General features: G+C 44.7%; 1 protein-coding gene across 1 annotated transcript in view; it reads right to left on the bottom strand.

Annotated features, from left to right (window-relative positions):
- Positions 1-21,984, bottom strand: part of LOC138961925 (dynein axonemal heavy chain 1-like) — a 158,284-nt gene that overhangs the window by 123,199 nt on the left and 13,101 nt on the right. The window contains exons 4-13 of the mRNA XM_070333604.1: positions 21,398-21,480; positions 20,719-20,807; positions 17,950-18,239; positions 12,173-12,337; positions 11,414-11,666; positions 10,123-10,280; positions 7,816-8,036; positions 6,414-6,581; positions 2,300-2,430; positions 102-252 (exon numbers count right to left, since the gene is read on the bottom strand). Coding sequence (XP_070189705.1) covers positions 102-252; positions 2,300-2,430; positions 6,414-6,581; positions 7,816-8,036; positions 10,123-10,280; positions 11,414-11,666; positions 12,173-12,337; positions 17,950-18,239; positions 20,719-20,807; positions 21,398-21,480 — 1,709 coding nt within the window. The remainder of the gene's footprint in view (positions 1-101; positions 253-2,299; positions 2,431-6,413; positions 6,582-7,815; positions 8,037-10,122; positions 10,281-11,413; positions 11,667-12,172; positions 12,338-17,949; positions 18,240-20,718; positions 20,808-21,397; positions 21,481-21,984) is intronic.

The raw sequence follows: 21,984 nt of genomic DNA, 5'->3' as shown, positions 1-21,984 counted from the left end.
CGGTGTGTGAGTTGACCTTCTCTTGCTGGGGCACGGTGTGTGTTTGGTGTAAGGCGTAGTGTGTTGTAGTGTGGTGTGTGTGTGCGTGTGTGTGAGTTGACCTTCTCTAGCTGCGGCACGGTGTGTGTGTTGACGATGCCGCTGTCAAAGAGTTTGACGAGGGTGGTCTCGAAGGCGTGGAGCTCGGTGCTGAAAACCACGTCACTTTCCTCCATCACCAGGTCCAGCATGAACAGCGGGTTCTTCTTGGGCCTAGCAACAAGGCAACACTCACATGACGTCAACGCGGCAACACTAACATGACGTAGATACGGTAGTAACACTCCTATGTCGTCAACACGGCAACACTCACATGACGTTAACAATCACATGAAGTCATCACTCACATGACGTCAACGCATAACGTCAGCACTCACAAGACGTCAACTCATATGACGTAAACACTCACGCGACGTCAACACTCACATGATGTCAACACTTACATGACATCAACACTCACATGACGTTACAACTCACATGACGTCAACACTCACATGACGTCAAGACGGCAACACTGATATGACAGCAACACTCATGTGACGTCAAAACGGCAACACTGATATGACAGCAACACTCATGTGACGTCAACAATCACATTACGTCAACAATCATATGACGTCAACAACCACATGACGTCAACACGTAAGCAATCACAGGCGGGTCAGATCATATGACGTCAACTCAAATGACGTTCACAGGTACATGACGCTCAAACGGCAACATTTACATGACGTCAACAAGAGCTAATCAGGTGTTGTTTACTCCAATACCACAAGACCATGTTACACACACATGACGTCAATATATATATAAACACTAACACAACTAAGATGAACATGTCAACAAACAAGAAGGGCAAAGCCCACACGACTCACATGCTGAACAGACCTTGATCTTTCTTTCAGAATAATTTTACAATAAAACTGAGAAAAACAATATTTTACACATTTTTCCTACCAAAATACATGTGACCCAAGGTCAAGGTCATCCAAGGTCATGCAACACAAAGCTGTTAATTCAAGACATAGGAAGTACAATGGTGCTTATTGGCTCTTTCTACCATGAGATATGGTCACTTTTAGTGGTTCACTACCTTATTTTGGTCACATTTCATAAGGGTCAAAGTGACCTTGACCTTGATCATATGTGACCAAATGTGTCTCATGATGAAAGCATAACATGTGCCCCACATAATTTTTAAGTTTGAAACAGTTATCTTCCATAGTTCAGGGTCAAGGTCACTTCAAAATATGTATACAATCCAACTTTGAAGAGCTCCTGTGACCTTGACCTTGAAGCAAGGTAAACCAAACTGGTATCAAAAGATGGGGCTTACTTTGCCCTATATATCATATATAGGTGAGGTATTCAATCTCAAAAACTTCAGAGAAAATGGGAAAAATGTGAAAAATAGCTGTTTTTTAGACAACATTTATGGCCCCTGCGACCTTGACCTTGAAGCAAGGTCAAGATGCTATGTATGTTTTTTGGGGCCTTGTCATCATACACCATCTTGCCAAATTTGGTACTGATAGACTGAATAGTGTCCAAGAAATATCCAACGTTAAAGTTTTCCGGACGGCCGGCCGGACGGACGGACGGACGGACGGACGGACGGACGACTCGGGTGAGTACATAGACTCACTTTTGCTTCGCATGTGAGTCAAAAAACGTCAAGACGTCAACTCTCAAAAATCGCTAAAACACACAACATGTCAATGACCACAACAATCCATCACTCCGAAAAAGCTGTCAAATAAATGGATGCACGCTCACACAACGACAACATTTCAACAGCAACAAGACACCACACCTTATTAGCAACAGTCACAACAATAGCAAGATCTAGATCAGCACTTTTCAGGACGTGTACGGGAACGTGTACGGGTAACGCCATCAAATCTAGTTTTTACGTCACGCGTTTGCCAAGATCTGCAGTCTTGGTGGTAGCAAAACAACGTATGCATTGGGAACATTTGAGAAAAAAGTGAGTCACGGGTTACGCAATATCTTCACGTACACGTACAGGTCTTTGCTACACGTTCGACCATCTAGAACACTATAATGTAATATACCAAACAACACCACATATCAGGCTCACACACGCAGTGAGCGATGTGTGCATGTGCATGCGTGTCTATCTGCCTATCTGTCTGTATTTATTGTTTGTGTGTGTGTGTGTCTGTCTGTCGGTGTGTCTGTGAATAAATGTCTGTGTCTCCATGCAGGCGTGTGTCGACAAAGTGCGAGAGGCAGGTACTTGTAGGGACTGGTGACAAGGTCCTTTCCCCAGGTGAAGTCGTCGGGCACGGTGTTGACGGAGTAACAGGCGTCCACCACCATTTGTGTGTAGCTGGTAAGTGAGTCTTGCACCAGAAACCGTAACGAGTCCTGCACACATCACCACACTCTGACAGTGAGAACCTCGCTACTACACACATCCCCACACTCTGACAGTGAGAACCTCGCTACTACACACATCACCACACCCTGACAGTGAGAACCTCTCTACTACACACATCACCACACTCTGACAGTGACAACCTCGCTACTACACACATCCCCACACTCTGACAGTGAGAACCTCGCTACTACACACATCACCACACTCTCACAGTGAGAACCTCGCTAGCCTACTACACACATCACCACACTCTGACAGTGTGAACCTCGCTACTACACACATCACCACACTCTGACAGTGAGAACCTCTCTACTACACACATCACCACACTCTGACAGTGACAACCTCGCTACTACACACATCACCACACTCTGACAGTGAGAACCTCTCTACTACACACATCACCACACTCTGACAGTGAGAACCTCGCTACTACACACATCACCACACTCTGACAGTGAGAACCTCTCTACTACACACATCACCACACTCTGACAGTGAACCTCGCTACTACACACATCACCACACTCTGACAGTGAGAACCTCGCTAATACACACATCACCACACTCTGACAGTGAGAACCTCGCTACTACACACATCACCACACTCTGACAGTGAGAACCTCTCTACTACACACATCACCACACTCTGACAGTGAGAACCTCGCTACTACACACATCACCACACTCTGACAGTGAGAACCTCGCTAATACACACATCACCACACTCTGACAGTGAGAACCTCGCTAATACACACATCACCACACTCTGACAGTGAGAACCTCTCTACTACACACATCACCACACTCTGACAGTGAGAACCTCTCTACTACACACATCACCACACTCTGACAGTGATAACCTCGCTAATACACACATCACCACACTCTGACAGTGAAAACCTCGCCACTACACACATCACCACACTCTGTCAGTGAAAACCTCTCTACTACACACATCACCACACTCTCACAGGTCCGCCCCTTGATGGGGAGGTCGTGGGTTCGAACCCCGGCCGGGTCATACCTAAGACTTTAAAATTGGCAATCTAGTGGCTGCTCCGCCTGGCGTCTGGCATTATGGGGTTAGTGCTAGGACTGGTTGTTATCCTTAGCGGATTATGACATTATTCAGTTATTCTGCAGAAAAACCAAAATGCTGGAGAAAAACTGTCTTTTCTGCAGCATTTCTGGATAATGTCATCTTTTGCCGAAGCAGCGTTTATTTCTGCAGCAAAACATTTTACTGCAGTAAAATTGAAATCAAGAATGCTGCAGTAAAACGGTGCTGTTGTTTTACTGCAGAAAACCTGTTTTTATTTTTTCTGCAGCATTTTGTACTGGCTCTTGGCGAATTATGACATTATTCAGTTATTCTGGAGAAAAACCGAAATGCTGGAGAAAAACTGTCTTTTCTGCAGCATTTCTGCATAATGTCATCTTTCGCGAGAGCAACGTTTTTTCTGCAGTAAAACAGTTTTACTGCAGTAAAATTGAAATCAAGAATGCTGCAGTAAAACGGTGATGTTGTTTTACTGCAGAAAAACTGTTTACACTTTTTCTTCAGCATTTTGGCATTATTCAGTTATTCTGCAGAAAAACCGAAATGCTGGAGAAAAACTGTCTTTTCTGCAGCATTTCTGCATAATGTCATCTTTCGCCGAAGCAACGGGTTTTTCTGGAGCAAAACATTTTACTGCAGTAAAATTGAAATCAAGAATGCTGCAGTAAAACGGTGCTGTTGTTTTACTGCAGAAAACCTGTTTACACTTTTTCTGCAGAATGTTGTACTGGCTCATTATAATGTTGGAGCACGCGAGCCCCCCTCTGTCGAGAGATGGACTCATCCAGAATTACCAATATTTGTGCTACACGCCTTCTGATTGGTACACTGCGGAACAAACTATTATACTATCCCAGGGGGCGACGAATACAAACGCTACTTTACAAGGTCGTTCGTTTTTCTCCAGAAAAACTGTGACAGACTATTCTGCAGTAAAACAACATCACCGTTTTACTGCAGCATTCTTGATTTCAATTTTACTGCAGTAAAACTGTTTTACTGCAGAAAAAAACGTTGCTCTCGCGAAAGATGACATTATGCAGAAATGCTGCAGAAAAGACAGTTTTTCTCCAGCATTTCGGTTTTTCTGCAGAATAACTGAATAATGTCATAATCCGCCAAGAGCCAGTACAAAATGCTGCAGAAAAAGTGTAAACAGGTTTTCTGCAGTAAAACAACAGCACCGTTTTACTGCAGCATTCTTGATTTCAATTTTACTGCAGTAAAATGTTTTGCTCCAGAAAAACCCGTTGCTTCGGCGAAAGATGACATTATTCAGAAATGCTGCAGAAAAGACAGTTTTTCTCCAGCATTTCTGTTTTTCTGCAGAATAACTGAATAATGCCAAAATGCTGAAGAAAAAGTGTAAACAGTTTTTCTCCAGTAAAACAACATCTCCGTTTTACTGCAGCATTCTTGATTTCAATTTTACTGTTACTGCAGAAAAAAACGTTGCTCTCGCGAAAGATGACATTATTCAGAAATGCTGCAGAAAAGAACGGTTTTTCTCCAGCATTTCTGTTTTTCTGCAGAATAACTGAATAAAGTCATCATCCGCCAAGGATAGGTTGGTCCGGTGTCAGAATAATGTGACTGGGTGAGACATGAAGCCTGTGCTGCGACTTCTGTCTTGTGTGTGGCGCACGTTATATGTCAAAGCAGCACCGCCCTGATATGGCCCTTCGTGGTCGGCTGGGCGTTAAGCAAACAAACAAACAAACAAACAAACAAACACTCTCACAGTGAGAACATCTCCACTACACACATCACCACACTCTCACAGTGAGAACCTCTCTACTACACACATCACCACACTCTCACAGTGAGAACCTCTCTACTACACACATCACCACACTCTCACAGTGAGAACCTCTCTACTACACACATCAACACACTCTCACAGTTCTTCTTCTTCTGCGTTCGTGGGCTGAAACTCCCAAGTACACTCCTGCTTTTTGCACGAGTGGAATTTTACGTGTATGACCGTTTTTTACCCCGCCATTTAGGCAGCCATACGCCGTTTTTGGAGGAAGCATGCTGGGTATTTTTGTGTTTCTATAACCCACCGAACTCTGACATGGATTACAGGATCTTTTTCGTGCGCACTTGGTCTTGTGCTTGCGTGTACACACGGGGGTGTTCGGACACCGAGGAGAGTCTGCACACAAATTTGACTCTGAGAAATAAATCTCTCGCCGAACGTGGGGACGAACTCACGCTGACAGCGGCCAACTGGATACAAATCCAGCGCGCTACCAACTGAGCTACATCGCCACACTCTCACAGTGAGAACCTCTCTACTACACAAATCACCACACTCTCACAGTGAGAACCTCGCTACTACAGCAGGCGATGCATTTGTGGCGGGCACTGTCAGTGTCAGAACGTAAACGTATGGCCGTAGGAAGTCCAAAATACAAAGGTATTTCTTACCTTCAAACTTTGAGCTTTGTATTATGAACTCCATGAACTGTGCCAACTGTGACATCCTGCAGGTGGCGTAAATGTTCTCCTTCACACACCCCCATCCACACACACACACACACACACACACACACACACATGATGGTCTCCATGACTCTTGCCATCTGTGACATCCGGTAGGTGGAGTAGTTCTTCTCCATCACCCCCCCCCCGCACCCCCCACCCTCACACACACACACACACACCTGCATCGTGAACCTGATGGTCTCCATGACCCTTGCCATCTGTGACATCCGGTAGGTGGAGTAGTTCTTCTCCCTCACCCCCACCCCCACCCCCACCCACACACACACACACCTGCATCATGAACCTGATGGTCTCCATGACCCTTGCCATCTGTGACATCCGGTAGATGGAGTAGTTCTTCTCCCTCACCGCCCCCCACCCCCACCCACACACACACACACACACACACACACACACCTGCATCATGAACCTGATGGTCTCCATGACCCTTGCCATCTGTGACATCCGGTAGGTGGAGTAGTTCTTCTCCCTCAGGTTGTACCAGCCGCGGCCCACGTGCATCAGACAGGACCGCAGCGAGTTCTTCAGCGACGTGATCCAGCTGTCCTTCAGGTACAGCGCCACCTGCGCCACACACAAGGTCAAGTCGCTACCCGTTTCTCACTTCCTTTCGTTAGCTCACCCAACCGTTTCAAATATTGCAGTCTTCGGCGACGTGATGATCTTCTTCTTCTTCTTCTTCTTCTTCTTCTTCTTCTTCTTCTTCTTCTTCATCTTCTTCTTCTTCTTCTTCTTCTTCTTCTTCTTCTTCTTCTTCTTCTTCTTCTTCTTCTTCTTCTTCTTCTTCTTCTTCTTCTTCTTCTTCTTCTTCTTCTTCTTCTTCTTCTTCTTAATAATAATAATAATAATAATAATAATAATAATAATAATAACGATTACTTATATAGCGCGTAAACCTCTTCTTCTTTTTCTTCTCAATGGGTGGACATTCAAAGAGACTACCTGCTACCTTTTGTGCATTGTTGATGGTGAATGCATGTTAATTTATTTTTAATATACTTTCTTATGTGATAACCAATGTGCTATATTTTCTCAGGACAAAGAACAAATGTTTATTTTGAATGTTTTATGTATGTTATTATTACGGACACAAACGCTCAGCAATGTAATTTCTCTTTTAGAGATTAATAAAGTTATTGTATTGTATTGTATTGTATTGTATTGTACCTCTAATGATTGGACATTGAGCATGGAGACTTACGTGTCCCGTAGCCTGTGACTGTGCATGTACAAAGAGACTACCTGTTACCGCTAATGATTGGCTACATAGTATATATGTCTGTCAGAGACGTCAGTATCCCACGGCCTGTGATACTGGACAAAGAGACTACCTGCTACCTCTAATGATTGGCCACAGTGTATGTGTGTCAGAGACTTATGTATCCCGCGGCCTGTGATACTGTACAAAGAGACTACCTGCTACCTCTAATGATTGGCCACAGAGTATGTCTGTCAGAGACTTCAGTATCCCGCGGCCTGTGATACTGTACAAAGAAACTACCTGCTACCTCTAATGATTGGCCACAGAGTATGTCTGTCAGAGACTTCAGTATCCCGCGGCCTGTGATACTGTACAAAGAGACTACCTGCTACCTCTAATGATTGGCCACAGAGTATGTCTGTCAGAGACTTCAGTATCCCGCGGCCTGTGACTGTGTCAGTACAAATAGACTACCTGCTACATATTATGATTGATTATCGAGAATGTTGGAAACTTCCGTACCCCTTAGCATGTGACAGTTAAAAGCGACCAGCTGCTACCTCTCTTGACTGGCTATCAAGCATGTTGTAGACTTACGTGGTTCGTGGCCTGTGACTGTGCCAGGTCAAAGTCCTCCAGCCTGAGCGCCTTGGGCGTGGGCACGTAGAAGAGACACATATTGAAGCTGACCTTGTTACACTCAGCGCGCACGTGCACCATGGCGTAGATCGTTTCGGGGTGCGGGGTCAGCGTGTAGCGGAACTTCATCCAGGCCTGCAGCTCTTTGTATTGGTACGAAGGCATGTCCGCCAGCCGCGCTGTTGACAGGCGCTGATTAGCATGATGGATATTACGTCTCTAGCACATCGACATACACACAATGGTCATTGTGTCATTAGTATATCAACATACACACAATGGTCATTGTGTCATTAGTATATCAACATACACACAATGGTCATTGTGTCACTCGTATATCAACATACACACAATGGTCATTGTGTTACTAGTACATCAACATACACACAATGGTCATTGTGTTACTAGTACATCGACATACACACAATAGTTATTGCGTCTCTATGACATCAACATAGACACAATGGTCATTGTGTCATTAGTACATCAACATATACACGATGGTCATTGTGGCATTAGTATATCAACATAGACACAATGGTCATTGTGCCATTAGTATATCAACATTCGCATCATTAAACCTTTCATCGTTACATTTCGTACTACCCGTGATTCTCTGTTTGTAACACCTACCTCTAAATAAGTGTGATTGCCTGTTTCATCCACTTACTTCCTGCCATTTCCATTCCGCCATACCCATACTTATCTTCACAACCACTCATCGAGCTTATATATGAGCGCAAGGCAAACCAGTGCTGTTGTATGCGAGACCAACATGACACTAATGCAGTTTGGACGTCAAGATCATTCACACAACCCGATTCTGTTGAGTATTGTGTGCCCGTGACAGCGTTATCCTTCCCCTCGTCTAGTACAGCGAGATGTATTGTGTGCCCGTGACAGCGCTATCCTTACCCTCGTCTAGCACAGCGAGATGTATTGTGTGCCCGTGACAGCGTTATCCTTGCCCTCGTCTAGCACAGCGAGATGTATTGTGTGCCTGTGACAGCGTTATCCTTACCCTCGTCTAACATAGCGAGATGTATTGTGTGCCCGTGACAGCGTTATCCTTGCCCTCGTCTAGCACAGCGAGATGTATTGTGTGCCCGTGACAGCGTTATCCTTGCACTCGTCTAGCACAGCGAGATGTATTGTGTGCCCGTGACAGCGTTATCCTTACCCTCGTCTAGCACAGCGAGATGTATTGTGTGCCCGTGACAGCGTTATCCTTACCCTCGTCTAGCACAGCGAGATGTATTGTGTGCCTGTGACAGCGTTATCCTTACCCTCGTCTAGCACAGCGAGATGTATTGTGTGCCCGTGACAGCGTTATCCTTCCCCTCGTCTAGTACAGCGAGATGTATTGTGTGCCCGTGACAGCGCTATCCTTACCCTCGTCTAGCACAGCGAGATGTATTGTGTGCCCGTGACAGCGTTATCCTTCCCCTCGTCTAGTACAGCGAGATGTATTGTGTGCCTGTGACAGCGTTATCCTTACCCTCGTCTAGCACAGCGAGATGTATTCTGTGCCCGTGACAGCGTTATCCTTACCCTCGTCTAGCACAGCGAGATGTATTGTGTGCCCCTGACAGCGTTACCCTTACCCTCGTCTAGCACAGCGAGATGTATTGTGTGCCCGGTACAGCGTTATCATTACCCTCGTCTAGCACAGCGAGATGTATTGTGTGCCCGGTACAGCGTTATCCTTGCCGTCGTCTAGCACAGCGAGATGTATTGTGTGCCCGTGACAGCGTTATTCTTACCCTCGTCTAGCACAGCGAGATTTATTGTGTGCCCGTGACAGCGTTATCCTTCCCCTCGTCTAGCACAGCGAGATTTATTGTGTGCCCGTGACAGCGTTATCCTTACCCTCGTCTAGCACAGCGAGATGTATTGTGTGCCCGTGAGCGTTATTCTTACCCTCGTCTAGCACAGCGAGATTTATTGTGTGCCCGTGACAGCGTTATCCTTACCCTCGTCTAACATAGCGAGATGTATTGTGTGCCCGTGACAGCGTTATCCTTGCCCTCGTCTAGCACAGCGAGATGTATTGTGTGCCCGTGACAGCGTTACCCTTACCCTCGTCTAGCACAGCGAGATGTATTCTGAGCCCGTGACAGCGTTATCCTTGCCCTCGTCTAGCACAGCGAGATGTATTCTGAGCCCGTGACAGCGTTATCCTTACCCAGTCAACTCTCACACCCACACGTGACCTCACGGGTCGTTTACCACGTCTGACGTCATAGACCAGATCACGTGACCCACCTGACTCGGGCACCACCTCCTCGTGTTCTGGCGGGAGTGTGACGTAGGCAAACATGTCTGGGTTGCGCTTGACGACGTTGGTGAACTCCATGCAGCACACGCTGCGCTTGTAGGCCAGGTTGACCTCCTCCTTCAGCTCTACCAGCACAGGCTTCATGCTGCAACGTGGCAACCACATCGTTACCATAGCAACCATCAACTGTGATGACCTGACATTACCATAATAACTATCATCTGTGATGACCTGACATTACCATAACAACCATCATCTGTCATGGCCTGACATTACCATAGCAACCATCATATGTGAGGACCTGACACATTAACATAACAACCATCAACTGTGATGACCTGACACATTAACATAACAACCATCAACTGTGATGACCTGAGACATCAACATAACAACCATCATCTGTGATGACCTGACACATTGACATAACAACCATTATCCATGATGACCTGACACGTTACCATAACAACCATCGTCTGTGATGACCTGACACATTAACATAACAACCATCATCATCCTGACACGTTACCATATAACAATCATTATCTGTAATGATCTGACAAGCTACCATAACAATCATCTGCAATGACTTGACACATTACCGCAACAATAACCATTTTGTAATGAACTGTCACATTAACAGAACAGCCATGATATGAAATGACGTGACACATTTAATTCACTGTATGATGGCCGCGAGTCTGTGTGTTGAGATGACCAACCGACTTGCCTGACTGAAGGTATCATCGAGACTTTCTGAATAATTCTATAAACTCCACTTTCAGTGCCAGTTTGCCACACGATTGCCTTCGACAAGCGAAGTGACGCACTTGACTTACCACTTCTAATCTATGGGTGCAGCCCTTTGACTCAACTTATCAACTTATTCTGGTCAATGCCGTTCTGTGAGTAATGCTTCTTGTCATCGGCAACAGAAATTACAGGCCTGACTTACCGGTCCTAATCCCCAAGTCCTGGTGTGATCATTCTCCGTGCGGAGTTTTCATCCATGACCTAAATTTAATGTTACGATACATATGCCTGACTGCTATAGACATTAGTAGCGACAGGCCTGACTTACCGGTCCTTATCCCCGAGTCCTGGCGTGGTCATGGCCCAGTTGGCTATCTTCCTCAAGGAGTTCCACAACAAGTGTTACGAAACATACGCCTGACTGATATAGACAGGAGAAGCGATAGTCCTGACTGCTATAGACACAAGTGTTACGAAACATACGCCTGACTGATATAGTCAGGAGAAGCGACAGGCCTGACTTACCGGTCTTTATCCTTGATTCCCGACGTAGTCATGGCCCAGTTGGCCATCTTCCTGAAGGACGCCTCGTCAACGTCCTCGATGTCGTGTGTGGGCATGCAGTCCACGTAGAGGTTGAAGCGCATGCCCGCCTCACACGCACTGCGCGCCAAGTAAGCCTCGGCCACGCGCCTAGCGAAGATGTAGGGGTCCTCCGACAGGAACCGCAGTCTGATGCGAGGGATCCACGTCTGGCATGGCAGCATCAGTCGCTGTCCTGTTCACAGTGCACACACACGGACAGTGTCGGCGATCTCAAGGTGAAATGCAGGGCAAAGATCATGAAACTAAAATGACAAATGTTGGGGTGCTATGTCAATCTGCTGTTCACACAGTATTCGTACAAAAAAAACATCTTTCTTATCTATTTATTTAGTTATTTATGTCGGCTAGAAGTTTGTCAAAATGTTGTTGGACAGTATCGTCGAAAGTTAAACTCTATCTAAACATTTCGCGCTTTTCAAGTGATAGTTGTCCGACTGTCGGTGGGTTGGCTCTCGTCCCGAACTGGCCACTGCTCGACTTTTCATCAAGTTTGGAACAACAAATTGCTGACCAAGCAAAACACACCGTCACGTAACGCTATATCTAGCTCCCCCTCCTACGAAAGACGAAAGAAAAGGTCTGAACATCGCGTAGCGCTGAAAAACTGTTCACATGACATGGCAACACTTTTTCAGTGACAACAATCATTGGAAGTGGGAGGTGTGCTGGTTGACTGACCGTTGTACAGGAAGATGCCTCCGTTTACCACAGGTTTTCCATCATTGTCCTTGACCGAATCCCCCGTCCCACACCTCTGCACCAGGTAGTCCTTGGCATGGGTGTCATAGTCCAGCACCCCCACCTTGAACCACGCGTACTCTATGCTGGGGTGTCGGGGGTCCTCTGAAACAGGATGGGGTCAGTACACTAAAACACCTTGTACCACGCGTACTCTATGCTGGGGTGTCGGGGGTTCTCTGAAACAGGATGGGGTCAGTACATTAAAACACCTTGTACCACGCGTACTCTATGCTGAGGTGTCGGGGGTCCTTTGTAAGATGGGTAGAGATTCTATTGTATAAATCGGAAAGTTGTATCAATTTTATGGGCTGGTTATCGGAATGTATTGAATTGAACGCAGGTATCAGACAGGGCTGTTCTTTTTCACCGATGGCCTTCATCCTTGCATTAGAATTGTTGGCCTTGAAAATTCGAAATGATGGTTCAATTAAGGGTCTGCCTCTGCCAAAAGAAACTAATGATAATTATGATATGTTCTTTAAGATATTATTATATGCTGATGATGTGACCCTATTTCTGAACGATATGGATGAGTTCAAAAACGCATTAACCCTTGTTACCTATTTTTCCAAATTCTCTGGTTTGGCAATGAATAGACAAAAAACTGAAATCATGGCCTTGGGCAGTAATAAATATGGTAATGAAAATGAGTGCGGGTTAAGGTGGACTACAAAAGTGAAGATTTTGGGAATTTATTTCAGTAGCTCCTCATCGGTCTCTGAGATTGAAGAAAACTGGACAAGCCGTTTTGAAAATATACGACGCAACATTGTAAAATGGTTTAAACGAAATTGTAGTATCATGGGGAAAATATGGATTGTGAAATCTCTTTTGTTATCGCAGATTATTTATCCGTTGCAAGCACTGGTAATACCCGAAAAGGTATTGACTGAGATAAATACTATGTTTTACAGATTTATTTGGAAAAAACGATTTTCAAACACTAAGGCATTTGAGAAAGTTAAAAGAAAAGTGATGTGTCAAGAGTTTCCTGATGGGGGTTTAAAAATGATTGATGTCATTGATATGCAGTCCTCTTGTTTGTTGTCCTGGGCGGCAAATTTATTGAACGAAAAGCAGGAAAGTTGGAAACAAATACCGATACATATGTTCTCGAAGCTTGGTGAAAGGTTGTGTTGCTTCCAATCTAACACCACGGTAAAAATTTTTAAAGGATTGGGATTAATTAAAAATGTATTTTGGAAACAAGTTTTAATTTGTTGGTTGAAAAATAAGGACATGATTCAGAGAGCAGTAGGTGGAGACATGTTATTAAGAGATACGTGTTTATGGAACAGCAAGGATATAATCTATTGCGGCCAAACCCTGTTTTTTAGCGACTGGATTAAAGCAGGCGTTTGTCGAGTAAAGGATGTATATGTTGGTAATGAGATTGTGCCCTTTAATATTATGCAGCAGAAGGTTGGATGTAAGCCCACAAGATTCTTTGAATATAGGGTGATTTGTACAGCGTTTAAAGCAGCAACACTACGCTCTGCAAATGGAAATGTATGTGGATTCAACGATTTAAAGAACCTGAGTAAGCCTTGTCAATTTCGCAAATTAATTATAAAGGAAAAATATGTGGAGCCGGTTGTAGTTAAATTTTGGGAACATAAATTTGATTTCAGGCCGAGAAAAGAGCAATGGTTAATGGTAAACAAAGTAACCACTGAAACAAGATTGCGAATGCTGCATTGGAAAATATTGCACAATATTTACCCCACAAATATTTTATTGTATAAAATAGGCATTTCCGTGAGTAATTGCTGTACTCACTGTGAGAACGAAATTGATTATATTGAACATTTTTTTTACTTTTGCCCGAAAATTATGTCCATTTGGAAATGCGTTGAGGATAAAGTGAATTGTAAATATAATATGATTATTAAAATTACCGTAAAGGAAGTTTTTTTGGGCGTATTTGAAAATTCACAAAGTTCCAAGGCACTAATAAGTTATGTGAATTATTTGATTGTGATAGCCAAAATGTGTGTTGGTATTTATAGATATGGCTCCCCTCTGGATATTGAATGCATTTTTGAGAGGGAATTGTTATATAGAAAAGTTGCTTAAAATACATTTAGATATAGTAATGTTAATGTTATACAGTTGTTGTAGTAAAAACATTACTTAAAAAAAAAAAAAAAAAATCAATGAAGAAGGATGCTCCCCGCCAACAACAACAACCAAAAAAAAAAGAAAAAGAAAAAATAGAAAAAGAAAAAAAAGAAAGGGTTGAAGCAGCCTGCATGCAACTGAGATTTAATACTCAAAAAAAAAAAAAAAAAAAAAAAAAAAAAAGGATGGGGCCAGTACACTAAAACACCTTGTATCTCGCGTACTCTATGCTGGGGTGTCGGGGATCATCTGAAACAGGATGGGGTCAGTACACTAAAACACCTTGTATCTCGCGTACTCAATGCTAGGGTGTCGGGGGTCCTCTGAAACAGGATGGGGTCAGTACACTAAAACACCTTGTACCACGCGTACTCTATGCTGGGGTGTTGGGGGTCCTCTGAAACAGGATGGGGTCAGTACACTAAAACACCTTGTATCTCGCGTACTCTATGCTGGGGTGTCGGGGGTCCTCTGAAACAGGACGGGGTCAGAACACTAAAACACCTTGTATCTCGCGTACTCTATGCTGGGTTGTCGGGAGTCCTCTGAAACAGGACGGGGTCAGTACACTAAAACACCTTTTATAAATTTCTTTGGGACGGAAAAAGAGATAAAATTAAAAGAACTACGGTCACCCAATCCTATGAAGATGGAGGATTAAAGATGGTTGACGTGAAAAGTTTTCTGTCATCTCTAAAAATTGTTTGGTTAAAAAGAGTTGTTGGTCTTACTGGATTAATATCAAGATTATTGGCTAAAGCATGTCCATCTGTTATAACAATTAATACGAAAGGAGAGGAATTTGCAAATGTTTTGATGCAGAGAATAGAAAACCCGTTTTGGACCGATGTTTTTAAACATTATAAGAAACTACACGGAAAATGTGACCCTACAACCTTTAACGATTTTGTATCAGAATGTTTACATTATAATGTTAATATTCGCAGAGATAAAAAGACAGTGTACATTCAAAACTGGATCGACAATGGAATTGCTCAGATTGGTCATATTTTGGGACAAAATGGATACTTATCCTATAATGCATTTAAAATTAAATATCCAAATGTGCGAGGAGATTTTGTATTGTACCAAGGTGTAATCCAGGCTGTTAAAAAATATCAGAGAAAAATCGGCTTAGAATTTGATAAACATTTTATTATGACAGAGCCCAATGTGTGGAAATGTATTTGTAAAGGTAAGACACAACTTATTTACAAAAAGCTGAATGAACATGTTACGGTCCCAAAATGTATCCAAAAATGGTCTGAATCCTTAGACTGTTTGTTAGATAAGAAGGCTATTTTTCAACATGTTTTTAAAACAACAAAAGACACTTGTCTGAGATGGTTCCAGTACCGACTATTGTACAGAATTTTGCCCACAGAACGGTTTCTATTTTTGCGAAAAATTGTGGATACGTCATTGTGTACATTTTGTGGTAGAAATGAAGAAACCCTTTTACATATGTTTTGGGAGTGTGATAAAGTGCAGACTTTTTGGATAGAATTTGTAAATTGGCTAAAGGCGAACTGCACCCATTGTGACAATTTAAAACTGTCTAAAGAACTGGTTCTTCTTGGAGTTGCGAACAATGTTGTCACCGATAAAGCTTTTGATGTGTTAGTAATCTGTGCCAAACACCATGTATATATTTCCAAAATGAACAAAAAGACCCCTCATTTTCAGACGTTTAGTAGAAATTTGAAGCAAAGATTTATTTGTGAAAAGTATAACGCAGTTGTAAATAATACAGTAGATACATTTTACAAGGATTGGCGCCTGTATATGCATGTTTTGATGTAACCCTTTTATATATATATATATATATTTTTTTTTGTGGTTTTTTTTCAAAACCTTCTGATACTGCGACCACCAAGCTCTGAACATCCCCCCCCCCACCCATCCTCCCACCCCATGTATGTTGTAATTGTTCAAGTGTTTTTCGGTTATATGGATCTGTCCTTTTGGTTAAGTGATGTCCTGTAATGTACAGAATTATATGTATCATTGTATGTAAAAAAAAACTAAAAAAAAAATCAAAAAAAAAAAACAAAAAAAAAACACCTTTTATCTCGCGTACTCTATGCTGGGGTGTCGGGGGTCCTCTGAAACAGGATGGGGTCAGTACACTAAAACACCTTGTACCACGCGTACTCTATGCTGGGGTGTCGGGGGTCCTCTTAAACAGGATGGTGTCAGTACAGTGAAACACCCTGTACCACACATACTCTATGCTGGGGTGTCGGGGATCCTCTGAAACAGGATGGGGTCAGTACACTAAAACACCTTGTATCTCGCGTACTCTATGCTGGGGTGTCGGGGGTCCTCTGAAACAGGATGGGGTCAGTACACTAAAACACCTTGTACCACGCGTACTCTATGCTGGGGTGTCGGGGGTCCTCTGAAACAGGATGGGATCAGTACACAGAAACACCTTGTATCTCGCGTACTCTATGCTGGGGTGTCGGGGATCATCTGAAACAGGACGGGGTCAGTACACTAAACCACCTTGTATCTCGCGTACTCTATGCTGGGGTGTCGGGGATCCTCTGAAACAGGATGGTGTCAGTACAGTGAAACACCCTGTACCACACATACTCTATGCTGGGGTGTCGGGGGTCCTCTAAAACAGGATGGGGTCAGTACACAGAAACACCTTGTATCTCGCGTACTCTATGCTGGGGTGTCGGGGGTCCTCTGAAACAGGATGGGGTCAGTACAGTGAAACAACTTGTACCACGCGTACTCTATACTGGGGTGTCGGGGGTCCTCTGAAACAGGATGGGGTCAGTACACTAAAACACCTTGTACCACGCGTACTCTATGCTGGGGTGTCGGGGGTCCTCTGAAACAGGATGGTGTCAGTACAGTGAAACACCCTGTACCACACATACTCTATGCTGGGGTGTCGGGGGTCCTCTGAAACAGGATGGGGTCAGTACACCAAAACACCTTGTATCTCGCGTACTCTATGCTGGGGTGTCGGGGGTCCTCTGAAACAGGATGGGGTCAGTACAGTGAAACACCTTGTATCTCGCGTACGCTATGCTGGGGTGTCGGGGATCCTCTGAAACATGATGGGGTCAGTACACTAAATCACCTTGTGTCACACGTACTCTATGCTGGGGTGTCGGGGATCCTCTGAAACAGGATGGGGTCAGTACACTAAAACACCTTGTATCTCGCGTACTCTATGCTGGGGTGATCAGGACGGGTACATTGGTAAAGCAACCTGAACTACGCGCTAAAGGTGGCTACCCATCACTGAGCAAGTCAGCACCAAACGTAGGCAGCAGAGCCACAGGAGGCATGAGTTTCCTGACCCTGTCACACATACACACACACACACATACACACACACACACACACACACACACACACACACACACACACACACACACACACACACACACACACACAATCACAATCACTCACTGTAGAAGTCAAAATCGAAGGTGGGCAAGAGGGCCACTCCAGGTATGGGTTTCCTGATGTTGTCTCACACACACACACACACACACACACACACACACACACACACACACACACACACACACACACACACACACACACACGCACAGATAATCACTCACTGTAGAAGTCAGAATCCAAGGTGGGCAGGAGGGCCACGCCAGGTATGGGCTTCCTGATGTCGTCCTCCCAGCCCAGGTCCAGCCACTCATTGGGTGTGCGCGGGTCGTACTCCTCGTTGTCGAACAGCTCCAGGGGCAGGTAGGACGGGAAGGGCGCGGGGTCTGACCCCTCGTTCAGTCTGACCTCTGTGGGGGTCATGGGGTTAGAGGGCATCAGGCGGTGCGTTTGGATGTGGTAAGTCTCCTCTAGGATCTTCTCCAGGTTCGGCCTGGCGTTGTCTCGCCGCTTCCTGTCGGGTCACGTAACACATAGTGACAGTCTGATAGCCATGCGTGATTGGCTCAACATTAGGGAGGTTTAGATATTGCGTTACGTACCCCGACCTCACCTATCCCTATCGATATAAGTCACGCAGAGGAAAGTTGTAAAAACTGTTCGTTAGATACCACGTCACCTATCAAAGTAGGGCAAAACTCCAAAACTCGTGCTTTAAAAAATCGTGGACAGCGCGCTGAAGTCTGCAACAATACCCAGTGTTGAAACTGCTGCTGTCATTGTGTCGGTGTCGCTGTGTGCTGCACGTGGAAGTTATGTTCCACTGACCCAGATCATACCGACTGTTAACCAGCAGGTAAAGTCAATGATTTTTATTTTTTTTAAAGGAAACAGAAAAGAAAAGTAGGGCAATCGAACTTTGAGCGTTGGTTTGTGTTCGTTCTGGGTCACTGGCCACCACGCTATCACCCCCCGCTTATAAGGGTGTGTGTTAGTGTGTAAGTGGGCGTCGTTGTATTTCTGACTTTCATGTGCATGTGCGAATGTGTGTATGTGTGTATATGTGTGTGTTTGTATGTCTGTCTGCTTGTCTGTCTGTCTGTCTGTGTAAATGGGCGACGCCATGTGTGTGTGTGTGTGTGTGTGTGTGTGTGTGTGTGTGTGTGTGTGTGTGTGTGTGTGTGTGTGTGTCTGTCTGTCTGTCTGTCTGTCTGTCTGTGTGTGTGTTTGTGGGTGTGCGTGTGTGCGTGCGTACGCACATGCCTTTATGTGTGTACCCAAACCTAGCCTTCAATTCAAATGAATTGGACGGAACATTACTTTATGGTCGTTTACAAAGTCTTTATGAACCAAAACATTCTTGCTAGGCAGTTTTACTAACCAAAACTAAACAACACCCCCCCCCCCCACCACACACACATGATACACGTGTGCATTGGGTTACCAAGCAGACTTGATCTGTTCCTGGGAAAAGGTTACTGTTATGCTGAATTTTCAGTCTTTTTGAACATACGCTTCCTGTGAGTATTTTGGTCGAGATGACATTTCTAAATTTAGCTTGGGTCGTCCTTGCGTGCTTCATGGTTTGCTGTGATATCGCAGAGCCGTTGGAACGGGTCACCCGATTTATTTAATTTTAGTCAAGCAACCACACAACTAAAAAATGTGGTTTATGCGCCAGGATATAGGAAAATGCTGTAAGAGGAGGTCTCGTACTTTATTTGAATGGTTCATATTTAGATTTTAAAGTAATATGAGATACGTTGCCTTCACGTATAAAAACTGTTTTATACGTGATCACGCCCGTATCAGAAGCACGCACAGCGATCGACAGTGGGAATACCCGCAGTGATAGGGGTGTAGTATGCACGTAACGTGGTATCTAACGCTCAGAAGTTGTCAAAAAGAAGGTCACAGTGTTCACGTATTATCGAGACACCGACACATTTGCACTAAAATCCATTCTAGGGGAGCTTTTCCATTATTTTTTCTACCGTAGGGATTGAATTCTTTCCACTGAACAGATTTAACTACAAAATACATTTGAACGAGCGGTATTTTGCTTTCTGTGTCTGCTTTTCGAAGTGAATCGAGGCGAGCACACTGAATAGGCCCACAGAAGGGTACGCGACGTAAGTCTCAGCGCCTTGTCGTTCGTGGGGTCATGCTCTTGACACATCGGCGACTACGATGTATACAAACCAGAATTATGAAATATGGACTGAAGCGTGAAGGAAAGATTCCAGAAAAATATTGAGCATCCTTACACCCTTCTTAATTCTCGGATGGTTGGACTTGATAAAATCTGACATACGTTGCGCTGACGTATGGAAGGGTTTGCTACGTGAACACGTACCTAATCACCACACGCAGCGCGACCCGCATGTGAGATAGGTGTCCTGGTAGGTGACGTAGCTGATAGGGACGCAGTTTCTAAACCTCCCTATTCATCACATCGCGTCACGTGCAGATATAGGCCACGTGATACGAGTGATAGTCTGCAGCTGGCCATGCGTAACAGGCTCAATATTCATAACGTCACGTCACGTACAGATATAGGTCACGTGACACAGTGACAGTCTGCTAGCCAGGCGTGATTAGCTCAATATTCATCACGTCGCGTCACGTATAATAGACATAGGCTAACATTCAGCTAAACTTCAGATCGGCCATTTCTACCCAACTTAAGTATGCATTGCGTTTCCTTTGTACAGTCTCGACCAGCACAAGTTCCTCAAAATCATCTTGAGCAGTGTACGTGCATTTGCACTAGATGACGTCAGAACTGTGTGCGGCTGTTCCACTAACGTGGGACATGATACAATAGAGACACAAGAACACAATATCGCTAATTACAACGTTATTGCTTGCTACCGACATTGTGATTGACGTTACATAATAACATTTACTGATCATGCATGCACGTTTTTCTTCAGGTGAAAAGGGGCGAGGGTAGGGAGGGGAGAGGGTGGGTGGGTGTGTTGAGCTTTTACCTTTCTATGAGGAGATCTCTGGGGCACGTCCTGGGTATCTTCTGCAGCATGATCTGCGTCTTGGGAATGAAGCTCTTGGCGCTGAAATCCTGAAACACACAGACAACCCCTGGACAACATGTGACGTCACCATGCTACTTGCAGACTGGGGATGAAGCTCTTGGCGCTGAAATCCTGAAACACACAGATAACCCCTGTACTCCATGTGACGTCACCATGCTACTTGCAGACTGGGGGTGAAGCTCTTGGCGCTGAAATCCTGAAACACACAGATAACCCCTGTACTCCATGTGACGTCACCATGCTACTTGCAGACTGGGGATGAAGCTCTTGGCGCTGAAATCCTGAAACACACAGATAACCCCTGTACTCCATGTGACGTCACCATGCTACTTGCAGACTGGGGGTGAAGCTCTTGGCGCTGAAATCCTGAAACACACAGATAACCCCTGTACTCCATGTGACGTCACCATGCTACTTGCAGACTGGGGGTGAAGCTCTTGGCGCTGAAATCCTGAAACACACAGATATCCCCCACCATGCATCTTCCAATATGTCATTTTAACATAAATACAAAGTCTAAATGAACCAGGGAGAAAAAAAAGATGAACATTTTTGTTCTATCCACATTCTCTGCAGAAGAATGATAAATACATAAATAGGAAAGTAGTCAACTCACGCTTTCGGGTATGACGGGTGCTTGGCCGGCATCCAGGTCTAGGTCGTGTCTGTATCGGCTGGTGCTCGCTTGGAACTGGTGTGCTGGCACACACAACTTGTCTTTCGTTACCTTGTTACTTGAACAACACCCATACTGTACCATGTAGTGTGTATGTGTGTGTGTGTGTGTGTGTGTGTGTGTGTGTGTGTGTGTGTGTGTGTGTGTGTGTCTGTGCAGGGCCGGACCCAGGGGGGGGGGGGGTTCCAGGGGTTCCGGAACCCCACCCCTGGAAAAAGCATGTACCTTGCTTTGACTTTTACTAGTTTTAGCACCAAAATAATGCTGCTCTTAACCCTCAAAACAAGACCCAGAATGCACCAGATTGCACAGATTTTAACCGTTTTTCAAAAATTTTCCGGGGGAGCATACCCCCGGACCCCTAGTTCGCTTCGCCACTTCGCTGATTTGCCCCCCCCCCAAAAAAGGAGGAACCCCCCCCTTACAACTCATTTGGTCCGGCACTGCTGTGTGTGTGTGTGTGTGTGTGTGTGAGAGAGAGACCTGGCTCACTATGTGGCACTGTACTGACCGTAAGGTGTGAGTAA

The sequence above is a fragment of the Littorina saxatilis genome, linkage group LG3, assembly GCF_037325665.1.
Source record: "Littorina saxatilis isolate snail1 linkage group LG3, US_GU_Lsax_2.0, whole genome shotgun sequence".
Taxonomy (NCBI): Eukaryota; Metazoa; Mollusca; class Gastropoda; order Littorinimorpha; family Littorinidae; genus Littorina; species Littorina saxatilis.
Note: the sequence above shows the minus strand (reverse complement) of the source record. Positions and strands in the feature narration are given on the sequence as shown.